Source organism: Filobasidium floriforme, assembly GCF_021052385.1.
Source record: "Filobasidium floriforme strain CBS 6241 chromosome Unknown HD553scaffold_16, whole genome shotgun sequence".
Lineage (NCBI taxonomy): Eukaryota > Fungi > Basidiomycota > Tremellomycetes > Filobasidiales > Filobasidiaceae > Filobasidium > Filobasidium floriforme.
The window spans coordinates 476,411-490,045 of NW_025763637.1; the positions used below are offsets into that span (position 1 = coordinate 476,411).

A 13,635-nucleotide genomic window follows, 5' to 3' on the forward strand; every position below is an offset into this window, starting at 1 on the left:
GAATGCGAGGTGAATGGACAACAAACAAAAACTGCAATCCTCAAACTGAATTCTAAGGGTGAGCAAGAGATTCGTCAATCAGAACTAATTCGCAACCGAGGTGAATGATCCGAGTAGAATAGAATCTAAAAGCATATACTTATGGTCCGACCACGATGATTTGGTAGGCGAACAGGATGAGGACAACCCTGCCTCCATGGATCAGTCACAACTCAATGATGCTGCGAGTCGAGTTGACAGCTTGTCCCTTTCTCTAGACGATCTACCTATTCCTCTTTGCACTGTCTGTCCGATCCAGCCGATATATGTCGCATTCCGACCATCGATCAGACAAGTTGTCGGCCATCGATGTGGGAGAGGACGATATGTTTGCGGGCTTAACCATCCTGAAACGCGACACGGGGCGAGGACATTTGGCGCGATTACCAATTTCATGATATCACGTGGACTCGTTTCGACCAGATTCTGCCTCAACTGTGCTGTTGTCGTGTTCCTTCCTTTAAAACCATCATGGTCAACGAGACTGTCTGTCGCACCAGAGGACCGTTTTACATTGCCTTTGCTCCGGTCATTCCAATACACATGCGCTAATCCTGACCATGTTCTCTTGATGTGGTTTTACAAACGGATCATCTCGTACGCTTCTACGGGCCTGTCTGTGAATACATTTGCATCGATTCCTGGCTTAACCGAGCCTGATCCCGAGAGCAAATCCGGCGATGAAGCTCGCCCGTTCTATGATACGCAGGAGAACGAAGCCAATCCAAAGTCAGCACAGCGTGTTCAAGCACGAGTAAGTATAGTCAGCTGAAGAGCTAGAGAAGGGCTCACGCTGGAAGTTGGCAGTCAAAAAGTCGACCATCCATCGATAGACGCCGTCAATGGTAGGAGCGGCCACTTTGCCCTCGGCAGTCTTGCTACCAAAGAGGGCTTCGTAACGGGATCCGAGCTTGTTCCAGTTTACGTTGATGATCGAGCGGGACGATGCGTACTACAAGTCGGAAGATTTTGTGAGCGGAGAAGGATCAGTTTCTTTTTCAATCAAGATTGTTCGATAAGAGGACATTTAGGAACTCACCTGCATGAGGACGTAGAGCGCTCCAAAAGTAAAGGCTACGAGCTTGGCTCCCTTTTTCACAAAGATACCGGCGCAGATACCGCAGATGGCGCCAAAGGAGAGTTGGTACGGGGAGAGAATGGATTGAGAAGGGAGATCGTCCGACGAAGGCTGCGCTCGGATAGGGTAGGCTGGATATGAGTGTAAGTCGACACGATCAGTTACACTCTGCCAACGGATGTATAGGCGACTTGTCGCTTACATTCGCATTCAGCGACCCGGATGGGGGAGAATTTGCTCGACCCAGGGCTGAGAGCAAACAAGCTCAGACCTGCTGCACTGCCCAGACCGACGGCTGTGAGTCTTCGAGACCATGATGCGATGGGTGTCGAACGGGCGAATTGAGTGGTATGGTACGGCTTGAGTTGACCGAATTGCCGGGTGGGGAACCGGAGCGTCTTGAGCGACGAAGCGAGGCCGAGAGTGGGACGAAGAGGGTTCATAGTGTAAGGTCGAGATGCTTGAATCCTGATGGTTCTGGAATTGGCTTTGCCAAGAAGCTGGTACGCAGAATCAAAATACGAACGACATCCTTGGACAATTGAACGGGTAAACATCTCGTTCGACCTCGTCTGCTCGCTGACGTCATTCTGATCGAGTGACCGGAGGTAAATCTCCGGACTTGTCGACCAATCAGAAGCGCATTTCCGGCTCCGAACTAGGGTCAAGCGCATATTTGCATCCGACAATGGTTAGTAGAAGTTGCTTCAACCGTATCCGGTCTTTCTCATCAAAACAAACAACAACAACAACAATCAACAACCAACGATCTACACTGATCAATCGATCGACCGCGATTTGAACACAACCACCACCACCGACAACAATCTGGTCAGTATACATCCTCCTCGTTCATGATGGCAGCCTTAGAAGTGCCGGCTGTGCTACCCCGAGCGAGGAAGTCTCTCTCGGCCCTGAACGACCCTTCCAACATGCACCTCGTCCAACCCTCCTTGGTCCGTTCAGAATCGGACGACGTGACCGCTAGAGGTCTTGCTACCAAACCAATCAACAAGAGCAAGGAAGCTATCAAACGAAGAGCTATGAGTATAGGAGGCAATGCTATCGCTGCTGGGGTTACGGATCCTGCTCTCAAGGCGCTTAGCCCGAGAAGCTTTAGGAGGGTTGCTGTGAGTCCTGGCAAGACGTCGTATTAGCTAATTCTCCAACGCTAACCTTGTCACGCCATTTCTGAACTTGTGACACTCAGAAACCTCGAAAATCCATCTTGAAGACAACTTCAGCCCACTCTCCCCGTCGATCACCCAACTCTCCTTCAAACTCTCAGCGACGAAATCTCCCTCGGACCAACGCCACGCTACAGACCACTCCTTCCAAACGCCTTCCTGGTGTAACATCGGCAGCCATGACGTCTTCACCGTTGGCAGGAGGGGCGGATCGATACGCTCATACCATTGACTTTTCCGGCTCTCGACCGAACATGCTGTTCAGCAACACGAACTCCGCGGGTGGACAGGACAACGATGACGACGACGATTTCGAAGATATCCCTTCTCAGAACAACGATCTAACACTACCAGCTTCTCTTCATCCCCGATCACGGATGAGCTTCGCCGGAACGAATACTTCCACAGCACCAGGCAGTACGGCGGGGATGACGGACAAAGAAAAGGCCAAAGCCGCCCGACGTGCCTTTTTGGCGAGCAGGAAGAGCGTATCCTTTGCGCCGCACGCTCATGTCAGGATGTTCGACACCGTCGTTTCGGCCACACCTGTGAACAACTCGACCATGCTCAGCGCTGCTGCAGCCGCTGCTGCTGCTGCGAGTACACAGGCTCAAGGGGACTCGGCCAACAAGGGGTTCGATTTCGGGAAACTCGGCGGACAACAGGACGGGGAAGAACCTACTCAGAGTAAACGAGGTTCCAGCAGGAGACACGGCCGACAGAGTTCCATCACGTCCATTGGAGAGTTGCCCGCGCTTGTTCAGCCGAAAGCGATTCCCTTTGAGGACACTCCGGCGCAGCAAGGTCAACCTGAGCGACAGAGCGGGAGAGGCTCGAAGCGAAGGTCTGTGATGGAGGTTGGAGACGAGAGTGCGATGTCCATGGATATCGAGACCGACTCGGAGAGCGATGAAGAGGCGCAGAAGGAGGTCGACGGAGACGAGTCGGAGGACGAGGAGGAGGAGGACATGGATATTGAGGGGCAGACGATGGACTTCACTTCGACTTCGGCCGTCGCCTTTGATGAGCCCACAACGATGTCCATCTTTTCAACGACGTCCGCCGCACCTGCTCCGCTCGAGATGCCTCGATTCAGCGTCAGGCGAGACTTGGCTCAAGGGTCTCGACAGGGCGCTTACTCGGCGTTCAGCTCGGATCTCGCACTCGATGGTCAGGCTCAACGAGAAGACGCTGCCGGAGACAATGACCATACGGGTGCTTCTTCGATCTTTACCTCGAACATCGTCCCTGCTTCGCCGGCCAAGAAGATGCGAGGGAGACTGAGCATCGGGGATGATGTCACGGTGGATATGGACATTACCGAGATTGTCGCCGGTATGGGTACGTTGAGGCCGACTGGATCTCCCGCTAGCACCGTCTCTGCGCGATCGGATGACGAAGAGGAGGATTCGGAAGATGATGACGAAGACGATGATGAGGACGAGGAACCTCAAAATGGAGGGAAGAATGGGCCGGAAGAAAGGACGATGGACTTTACAGTAGCCGTAGGGGGGATCATCCCTGGTTTGCCACCCGTCAACGCTTGGAGAAGTGCGGTCAGCATCGGATATACCACGGAATTGCCGGATGGGTACGACCCCGCTGCAGGTCATACGATGGGGAGCATCTTTAGTTCGACCTCTTCTTCCCCTCTCCGCGTGACCCCGGGACTGAACAACCCGTTCGGAACCGCATCGACCGCTTCCGAGGACGGGAGGGTCTTCACCCTGCCTGTCATGGCTTCCAACGGGGATGATAGTCTCGAGATGGACGAGACGATCGCAGTCGGTGGGATCCTCACTCGGGAGGATCAGACGATCAGCAGCGTGGACGACGACGAGTTGCCGCCCCGTGAGCCGACCTTGTCGTTCAAGCGAAACGAGGATTCGACGGGATTTAGCGTGTTTGGATTTGGTGGCACTAATAACGCCGATGAGGAGGAGGGCATGGACTTCACGATCGCTCAGGGTGGGATCCTGAGCCAGCAGCACGAGGCTATCTCAGAACCAACTTCAAACGTCTTTTCGCTCGGAGTCGGCTCGTCCAATGCTTCTCGCGCAGCATCACCTCCTGCTGGTTCTAGCTCCGGACGAGCGCTCGCAACAGCAGAACCGGACGCTTCAGTCCTCGCTGCCAGGCAAGACCCATTTGGTGCTTCACCTAGCCCACCGAGAATGGCTGGCTCATCAACCGAGAACGATCCCGTTGGCCGGAACGTCGAAGTCGCTAAGGAAGTCGCTAAGAAGCTGGTCTTCACGCCGACCAAGTCTGTCACTCCTCGCAAGGTCTCTCCTGCCAAACGATCGTTCGAAGCCGATCTGCAACAAGGAGATGCTACCAAATCGAGGCGGACTGATGCGGCTGCCGACAAGGAGAACGTGCCCGCTGGAAGCGCTTCTTCGTCGACATCGCCTGTCAAGTCGAGTGTCAGAGCCTCTGGACCTCGGACACCGAACAAGCGGTTGAGCGTGTTTGGCGCTCCTGAAAAGAGTCCTCACAAACACCTCGCGCCACGATCGCCCGCTCGAGCGATGATGAACTCTCCTACCAAAGTCAATCGGCCTACGACCCCTTCGCGATTGTCGCAAACCGAGACGGTGGAACAACCCGCATGGGCTCAGGACGAGTACTCGAACATAGCGCTCGCCGACTTTTTGGAAATGGCCGGGATCCAATTCATGACGTCGATGCCGACCGCTACGAGGAGGAAGAGCGTGCTCAACGGAGGCATGCCAGCCGAGTATATGCAAAGAATGATGGCCGGCGAGGCTGGCGATTATCCTCTGCACGAGTACGCAGCCGGCATGAACGCCTGGTTCTACTACAAGATGTACCACTGGGCTTGCCAGCAGATGGAGCAAGATATTGAGAAGAGTCAAGCTACTTTGGACTATCAGTTCCGGGACGCTTCGGTGGATAATCCAGTCGTCGTTCGAGAATACCTGGCTGCAGACGAGGAAGAGAAGGGTTTGTTTGAGGTGAGCGTTGCGGTCAAGATTTTGAGTCTTGTACTTAACTGAACATACTCGAAATCGTTCGGCTTGTTGTAGGCAATGCTTCAGTCTCTGAAAACGAATGCTCGGCTGCTCGCCAAGGAGAAGTGGTACGACTGGCGACTACAGTTGACTATCGGCGTACAGAAGCAGATCGAAGCGATGAACCTTAGCCTTAAAGAGGTAAATCAACATGCTCGTCACCACATCCGCCTGGACACCCGGCTGACTTCTATCCTTCCCTCCGCTTCTAGGACAAGGAGCGTATCGACGCCATTCGCCGAGACGCGCAGGATTCCCTGCCTCACCTGAGGGAGCGACGGATGGCACTCGAAAAGGCATTGGCGCTGGAAAAGATGTCGATCGATGCCGTCACCGAATGCGACCAGGTTGAACTGAAGGATCTGAGAACGGCTATAGGCGAACAAGGGTAAGACTGACGAGACAAGGGATAGAGACGGCGCAGCTACTGATGAACTACCTCTTTAGCGCTCAAATTGCCGCCTTTACGGCTGAACTCGACGAACAGACTGAGAAGCTAGAACAGCTCAGGAAAGGGGTAGAGGAACATCAAACTCAAAAGCACGAGATCAGTCTCGCACTCGCGGCTGCCCGGCGGGAATGCGAACAACGAAAGGGTTTCACCAAGAGCGAAGCGTTTGGTTTCGAGCGTGAGTTGATCATCTTGACGACTTCGACCTTTCTACAGGTTGTTGATATCTTCTTCATTGGGCGTCTACAGAGGAGTTTAAGGCGCTGCAGAACTTCAACTCGTGGCGATTGGACAAGCTGACTAGTACCGGCATCGAACTTGTTTACGACGAGGAGATCCGCCTCACGGCTTCATGTTCCGACTCGCAACCCTCTTCCGGATCCGCTTCGATCGTTTTGTTATCGAAGGCGGATCAGGACGTGTCGGCCACTCAGGGTCTTTTCGACCTGATGAAGCCTATAGTGGACAAAGCAAAGACGACGTCGACATTCCAAGGGGTGAGTGGTAGCGACCAAGATCAACATGAACGAAACACTTACGCTCTGCCCTTTGCAGCTGGTACAACTCACCGCTCGCCTATGGACCGCCGCTCAACGGCTGAGGGCTGAATTCCGGTTGATGGGTCTCCAGTACCCTACCAAGTACTCTTATCTCGAAGCGTCCAAGACCTTTGAATGCCGTTCAACGGTTCTTCTTACGGGGTCAAGATCGAAGATCCAAGTGGCCTTTTCGGTTGACGAGGACATGCTGGCTACCTGGCCGGAGTCTGTCTCACAAATCGGTGTTGCTGTGACCAAAGTCTACGGACCGGTAGAGTGAGTCGCAATGTATGGGTTCGTTCGGGAAACAATTGCTGATCGATGGATTCTCCGTCTGTAGTACCGACGTGTTGAACAAAGAGATCAAGGAGGACATCCGAGGAGCTACCGCAGCTGCTCATTTACTTGCATTCTCTAGTTGTTGTGCCAATCTCGAGCGTTATTAGTTTACGAAACTCTTCGATTTTTTCACCCTTTTCCATTGGATGTTGTACTTGTATCGGTTGTGATATTAGCGGAAAACAGGCCACAGATATAATAGCGTTGAGAGTACAAGAGTGAGACAAGTAGAGGCCAGCCATGCCAAACGTCGAGGTTGACCGGCCAAACATGATTTGCTTACGTAATTGTTCACAAATACCGACCTCGATCGATCCGACCGAGGCAGGCATTTGAGGACTGCACATCTGTGTGCAACTGTGAGGTTTAGCAGAGCGCAGAATCCATAACAATCCCGTAAAACATCCCCGTTTCTAACGCAAACAACACAGGAAGAACATTGCACATCGGTAGTGCTCCATACTAAAATGCCTCCCCTCCAGTTCTGGAAACCAGGAACACCGGGTCCTGGCTCTACTCTGGACCGCGAAGCTGAAACCGAGGGATCGCTCTTGGCCGGACCTCTTAACAACAACCTGAACGCTTCCCTGTCTCTGGCATCGCAGCGGACGCGGCTACCAATCTACAAGCACAGGGAGAAGCTTTTGTATTGCGTGGAAAAGTATGGATGCGTGATCGTGGTTGGCCAGACAGGATGTGGAAAGTCGACTCGTACGTACACTCTGAACTTACCACACCGATCGCCTGTCCGAGCTCAATGCGCTCTTGCTTTACTCTAGAGCTACCACAGTACCTGAAAGAGGCGAATTGGGCATCGGAGAACCATGTAATAGCTTGCACGCAGCCCCGGAGGGTAGCTGCAACAACAGTAGCTGCACGAGTAGCCGAGGAGGTCGGGAGTGTGCTAGGAGACGAGGTCAGTCGGTTTCGGATCTCGTCCTTGGAGTCAGCCGAGATTTGTAGCTGACTAGTATGTGTCGCTATGTACCTTGAAGGTCGGCTACTCGATCCGGTTTGAAGATCTCTCATCACCAACGCGGACAAGGATCAAATACCTCACGGACGGGATGTTATTTCGGGAGACTATGGTCGACCCCTTGTTGAGTCGGTATAGCGTAATCATGGTCAGTACCATAGAAAAGCTCTTGCCTTCTGCCTTCTGGAGCTGATCCTCTCCTTACTCCGACGTGCAGATCGACGAAGCTCACGAGAGGAGCGCATATACGGACCTCTTGCTAGGACTGCTCAAAAAGTCAGTTCCCGCTTTCAAAGCTTTCGTGTTGAAACTTATCCAAAACCTATCCCGGTAGGATTCGACGTAAGAGGCCCGAGCTCCGGATTATCATCTCTTCAGCGACCATCGATGCGTGAGTCTGGAGGTGTTGCTGTTTCGACACCAGATGCTTGCCAGCTGATACGGTTCATGGTACAGGGAGGATTTTTTGGAATACTTCAACTCGAACGCGGATGGTGACGATCGGTCACAGGACGATGCCATTAGTAAGTTCCCTAATCATTATACACTCTGTTCCCAACCATGCTTAGATCGCGCGTAATCCCGGATAGTCCTCTCGCTCGAAGGGCGGACTTTCCCCGTCCAAACCGCTTACCTAGAAACCCCCAGCCCCAACTACGTTGAAGCGGCGGTTCAAGCCGTATTCGACATTCACATGAAGGATCCGAAGGGAGATATCCTAGTCTTCTTGACAGGGAGGGAAGAGATCGAGGAATGTTGCCAGGAGATCGCTGATCGTTCGTTAACGTGAGTAGGATCTGGTCAACGAATTCGCAGGTCCGCTAAGACACGATCGATGTCGCAGACTACCGAAGATGGCACCTCGGATTCTACCTTTACCGCTGCATGCGGGTCTCCCGACCGAGGATCAGCAGGTCGTTTTCGAGCCCGCTGGTCGGGACACAAGAAAGGTCATCGTGGCTACCAATATTGCCGAAGCGAGTGTGACAATAGAAGGGATCGTCTATGTCGTTGATTGCGGACACGTCAAGGTCAGCCGCCTTCTTTTCGACACGTGAATTCAGACCATGTGTACTTATTGTCCACGTATCTCGTTCACATAGATCAAGACGTACAATCCTCGCACCGGTATGGACGTTTTGACAGTGACACCTTGTTCAGTCGCCTCGGCAAATCAGCGTTCCGGTCGAGCAGGTCGTACTCAGCCGGGCAAATCCTACCGACTTTTCCCTCAATCAGCCATTACCTCTGGACTAATGCCTCCAACGACACCCCCAGAGCTGGTACGATCGGATATCTCGCTGTTCATCCTGCAGCTCAAGGCACTTGGAGTCGACAATGTACTCAGGTTCGACTGGATGGATAGTCCGCCAAGCGAAATGATGATTCGGGCTATGGAGTTCTTATACTCGCTCAAAGCCATCGATGACTCTGGCAGATTGACCAAGCCTCTGGGCACCAGCATGGCTGAAGTGCCGGTTGACCCGATGATGGCAGCTATCGTAAGCCACATACCGAAAGTGCCGGTCCTTGCGTTGTTTTCTGACTTCAAATGCCTGGCTTCTGCAGCTACTCAATTCTCACAATTTCAAGTGCGGAGAGGAGATCTTGACCATCGCGGCTATGACTTCGGTACAGAATGTCTTTGTCTTTGGAGAGGGGGCCGCGGGTGCTATGGGGGAGATAGAACGACGCAAATTCACTGCAGAAGAGGGCGTAAGTATCCCCACTGCTGTTGGCTCGTTGGCGCAAAGTAATGTCTAACGTTCTGTCTTGTTTCAGGATCACCTGACTTTGCTGAACGGTTAGTCTCCACCATAGAGGCATAGATCGCTATGAATGCTCAAGCTTATCGTCTCTTCGTTTAGCCTACAATGCCTTTGTCCGTTATGGCCGGCAATCTCCAAAATGGTGTGCTTCTCACAAGTTGAACTACAAGGCTTTATTGCGAGCCGTCTCCATCCGGAAGCAACTTGGCAAATATTTGGAGCGGTTCAACATTCCGGTTGAAAGCTGTGAGGGAGACGCGAAAAGGTTGCGAAAGTGTCTGGTCACTGGGTATTTCAAGGTGAGTCAGTCTCTTCGACGCGATCCTTGGTACGAGATTTTACAACGGTGTCCATGTCAAGAACAGAATGCCGCCCGCATGCTGCCTGACGGAACTTATCGAAGTGTCCGGGAGAACGCAGTGAGTTTTCGGGCATGCGCCTCTTTCGGGACATACATAATTTGCTCAATCATGTGTCGTTGCCCACAGCTCCTCCATGTCCACCCATCATCCGTTCTCTTCACTAGGACTCCTTCCACGAATTGGGTAATCTACCATGAGGTGATAGAAACCACGAAAAGCTTTATCCGGGATCTTACCGTCATCGAACAGGATTGGCTGGTAGAATCAGCGTAAGCTCTGCACATGCTCTCTGTTCATTTGCTTGCGATGGGCTAATCCCCTTTCACCCTTCAGTCCTCATTACTATACCTTTCGCGGCGGCAAATTCAAGCCGGAATGACGCGAATGCGAAACATGCACGCAGAGATGACCGTGAAACCAGATGAAGGGCGACACTGGGTGATAATACAGTTGTAGAAGGTAATCGCATTTAGTCACGTTGTAATACCATTAGCATTTATAGACAGCATAGGCATTGCATGATTGCCATATTTGCCATATCATCACCGATGGACTCGTCACTGCATTTAATGGGGCAACAGCTTGGTTGTAAAGTCTTGCTGATCGTTATCTAGCACATTACAGTGTTGAAGTGGATCCGTTGACGTTACCCCAAACAAGTCTGATTGCTGGGAAACAAAGTTACGGATCAGCGCGGGCCACATCCTAGCTCGGTGGCTCTGCTCAAGGTTTGAATTGCTTTCCACTTGACGTCGTTGTAACTAGAAATCGCTCGACTTGGCGCGTCCAGACCGGCAAGCTCATCCCCCGTGACAAAAAGGAGGAGAAATTGGCATCCGCTTAGAATCAGGAGAGCATTGGTAAGGAACCCGTACAAATCAGAGACAGACAAGGAATCTCGTTCCGAAGATCAGAAAGGTACAGCGTACGTAAGATGGTGCGGTACAAAAGCCAGCCCTATGAAGTCACAATAAGAGCAAGTAGCGAAGAAGAAGAAAAAGTCCATTGACAGGCGCATCGAGATCGAATTTGAGCGCCTAGTACCCGCCTCGTCCGACATCCCGCCTGGCCGGACTTGGAGCATAGGGGTCCTCGTCATTTTGGTACGCGTACCGGGACTGCGCATAAGGGTCTTGCGCTTGGTACTGTTGTGGCTGGTACTGAGGTTGTTGGTGGTATTGTGGCTGAGCATAGACGTCTGGTGCCCCTCCCGAAACCGCCCGACTCCGCGGCGAAGTTGAAGGGTCGTAAGCGTACCCCGTAGGCTGCCTGCCCGAGCTCGTCATCGGTATCGACGTCGACAGATCAGCACCCATGGATTTCCTCCCGTCCGACCGGGTGTCATAGTCATCGTGCTCGAACGCCCCAGCTCCATCATCGACGTCCGAGTACGCAACTCCCCATTCCCCGCTGACTGCCTTGTCCCTCCCCGACGTATCGATAGGAGGAGCCAAGCTGATCGGCGCGGTCGAGTTGTTCTCTCCATTCTCCTGGTTGTTGGTATTGCTTGTACTGGTGTTGGCGCTCCTGAACGGCTTGGACCCCCACTTGGGCACGGCCTCGTCGTCGTCCTTGCGCTCCTCCGCCCGGAGAGGACTAGGTCGAGCGGGCGCATACCTCCCGATCGGGTTTGCCGCGGCCAAAGCGGCCTCGCGTTCCTTGGCCGCAGTGGCCGCCTCGATCCTCTGTTGTGCTCGAGATCGACGATCGCCCCCGCTCGAAGATGAAGACGAGCTGATCGGCGCAGGAGGAGGGACGGTCGGTTTCGGCTGAGTGACAGAGGCGTGTGAACCGGTGGACGAAGTCGGCGAGGTGCCATGCGTATTCATCTCTGTAGAAGCGTGTGACGAGTAATACTCGCCATCCCTCTCGGCATACCGATCGTACCCTCCGTCCTGCCCATAAGGCTGCTGTTGCTGTTGCCCGTGACCGTGCTTGCTGACGAGGTACTGCGAAGGTATAACAGGAACAGGCGGGGCCTGATGTCGGCCTTGCGGGTGATGCCCTGGAATGTCCTTTTCAGAAGGAGCGTCCGAGACGGCCGACTTGTTCTTGATCAACGTCGGTCGAGCCGTCCCGTTCTTCCTCGCCGCACGGGCTGCCGCACGCTGTCTTGCTTCCTGTTTGACGAGACGGCACGTCAAGGTCAAACCGGTTGATTATTAGGGTGAGAAAGCGGAACGCATCAGTAAATCTGGATTTCGGTCGATATCACCATAGGAGGAAACTAGACTGACCTCTTTCTCCTTTTCAGCCTTGCGGTGACACCAGAACCAGATCCCTCCAATGATCAATACGGCCGCTACACCAGCAACGATTCCTCCGACGATGGGTCCTGGCAGTCAGAAAAAGCAAAGCAAAGCGAGAAAAGCGAAAGGTCAGCGAATGCGAGTGAACGGGGTTCGTAGTGATAAAACGGGTCTTACCGATGGGAATTTTGGTCGGTTCGGAACTATAATACGAGAGAGGCCATAAGAACGCTTGTATCAGCCTCAGACTTCGGACTTGGAGCTGAACCTCTCCTTTCATCCGGCATTCAAGGCGGGACTCCCTCTCGCACATCCTCCTCTTCGCGACGATGTGAAAATCGCACAGAACCGCTCTGGTACTCACTTGGAAGAAACCACGCTCCCCGTCGGCCCAGCGATACTCGTCACGGTGATCACAGCCTTTTTCATCATCTTGTTCATCCCCGCCGTCCCGGTTACTGCTGTCGAGGTCCGGGCGATGGTTGGAAGGGAAGGTGTAGGGCTGACGAGCCTTGCGTGCGGCGGAGGGTGGTTGAGCATTGTTGTTTTGTTGTTTTTGCTGTGAGCGTCTTGGAATTCGGAGGATGGGCGCAAGGGAGAATGCTCGAGGGGTCACGAAACTCTGTGATGTTTGTTTGAGACTTTGAGTTGGAGAATGATGTATCAAAGCTATGACGACGAGTTGAGGTCTCCCTTGATCGTTTTGATTGAGAGAAACCTGGATTTCCTTGTTTCACGGGCACGTCCGAGCGAGCGAGCGATCGATCGATCCGATGACGGAGAGCAGAGGGATCTCCTAAGCTCCTAACTGCTCAGGAATACGAAGAGCCGTAGTTGGCGTTCGGGATCGACCCTTGATGATTGTATACGTTCGAGATCTCCTCGTCTCGCTCGCTGAGCCAGAGAGCAGAGTCAGGGGTTCGGGGTCTCGAGAGGTTCCTTTGTTGATCGCGGAGAGAGAGGGGGGGGTCGTGTGCCCCGGGCGTGAATTCGATATGCCGGGTCCGGGCACAAAAGGGTGGAAAACGAGAGTGATGAATCACACGACTTCGACACAGTCGATACTAGGACCAGATGGAAGAGAGTATAGCTTGTATCTATCAATCCACTGATCCATCGATCTCTGATGTCGATCTCCTGATTGTTGTTTTGATGGAAGGAAGGAATCCCCGGCCGACCCACGACCACGAGGACCACGCGCGCGCGCGTCTCCTCTCGATTCGATGCGCCACTTTGTTGCCTCCCCCACACAAAACGATCGCCCGCCTACGACCACCTCTTCACATCCTTCAACATCTTGCCTCCTACAAACCAGATGATCAATGAGAATGGTGTGTTCGTTCTCGACCCTTTGTGCTTTCCTGGCTGAGTCTAGAAGCGATCCCTGGGAGATCGCCCTTGAGAGGGTCCGACGCGCCTCTCCGATATTCTTCCGGCTCGTCGATTTTGCGCCTCGTTGCAGAATGACACTCTTTGTTCGATCCGTCGCCGCCCCTTGAGAGCGTTTTTTGATATCGAACAAGACTCCCCCTGCTACCAAGGACGCAGAACAGTGAGAATCAACTGGGGTGAGCCCGCGCTGTTTTGATCGCCATAGTGGGCTACTGTAGC

The 13,635-nt window shown here is 53.2% G+C and overlaps 4 protein-coding genes across 4 annotated transcripts; 2 read left to right on the plus strand and 2 right to left on the minus strand.

Annotated features, from left to right (window-relative positions):
* Positions 1–685: 685 nt before the first annotated feature.
* Positions 686–1,560, minus strand: HD553DRAFT_343691 (FUN14 family-domain-containing protein; the record flags this gene model as incomplete). Its single annotated transcript, XM_046182901.1, has 4 exons — positions 686–735; positions 832–991; positions 1,079–1,248; positions 1,320–1,560. The coding sequence occupies 4 exons, from the start codon at positions 1,558–1,560 to the stop codon at positions 686–688; spliced, it is 621 nt and encodes a 206-aa protein (XP_046035201.1).
* Positions 1,561–1,892: 332 nt separating this feature from the next.
* On the plus strand, positions 1,893–6,881 carry HD553DRAFT_351204 (Spc7 kinetochore protein-domain-containing protein). Its single transcript, XM_046183599.1, has 8 exons — positions 1,893–2,247; positions 2,328–5,282; positions 5,355–5,480; positions 5,552–5,727; positions 5,787–5,968; positions 6,040–6,287; positions 6,346–6,605; positions 6,670–6,881. The coding sequence occupies exons 1-8, from the start codon at positions 1,972–1,974 to the stop codon at positions 6,773–6,775; spliced, it is 4,329 nt and encodes a 1,442-aa protein (XP_046035202.1). The 5' UTR covers positions 1,893–1,971; the 3' UTR covers positions 6,776–6,881.
* A 172-nt stretch (positions 6,882–7,053) lies between these two features.
* On the plus strand, positions 7,054–10,350 carry HD553DRAFT_314544 (putative Pre-mRNA splicing factor). Its single transcript, XM_046180360.1, has 15 exons — positions 7,054–7,379; positions 7,448–7,584; positions 7,664–7,792; positions 7,862–7,920; positions 7,979–8,035; positions 8,101–8,168; positions 8,235–8,430; positions 8,489–8,675; positions 8,748–9,146; positions 9,214–9,360; positions 9,427–9,448; positions 9,513–9,712; positions 9,779–9,832; positions 9,902–10,044; positions 10,109–10,350. The coding sequence occupies exons 1-15, from the start codon at positions 7,136–7,138 to the stop codon at positions 10,152–10,154; spliced, it is 2,088 nt and encodes a 695-aa protein (XP_046035203.1). The 5' UTR covers positions 7,054–7,135; the 3' UTR covers positions 10,155–10,350.
* Positions 10,351–10,812: 462 nt separating this feature from the next.
* Positions 10,813–12,564, minus strand: HD553DRAFT_343694 (uncharacterized protein; the record flags this gene model as incomplete). Its single annotated transcript, XM_046182902.1, has 4 exons — positions 10,813–11,895; positions 12,013–12,110; positions 12,202–12,227; positions 12,389–12,564. 4 exons carry the CDS (start codon positions 12,562–12,564, stop codon positions 10,813–10,815), a joined length of 1,383 nt encoding a protein of 460 aa, XP_046035204.1.
* Between the last annotated feature and the right edge of the window lie 1,071 nt (positions 12,565–13,635).

Bases quoted from the DNA above. Each gene is read 5' to 3' on its own strand.
- HD553DRAFT_351204 (XM_046183599.1), top strand. From the start codon at position 1,972: ATGATGGCAGCCTTAGAAGTGCCGGCTGTGCTACCCCGAGCGAGGAAG. The intron at 2,248-2,327 runs GTGAGTCCTGGC...TGTGACACTCAG, and splicing joins GAAGCTTTAGGAGGGTTGCT to AAACCTCGAAAATCCATCTT. The intron at 5,481-5,551 runs GTAAATCAACAT...CTCCGCTTCTAG, and splicing joins TGAACCTTAGCCTTAAAGAG to GACAAGGAGCGTATCGACGC.
- HD553DRAFT_314544 (XM_046180360.1), top strand. From the start codon at position 7,136: ATGCCTCCCCTCCAGTTCTGGAAACCAGGAACACCGGGTCCTGGCTCT. The intron at 7,921-7,978 runs GTCAGTTCCCGC...CTATCCCGGTAG, and splicing joins TTGCTAGGACTGCTCAAAAA to GATTCGACGTAAGAGGCCCG. The intron at 9,833-9,901 runs GTGAGTTTTCGG...CGTTGCCCACAG, and splicing joins GAAGTGTCCGGGAGAACGCA to CTCCTCCATGTCCACCCATC.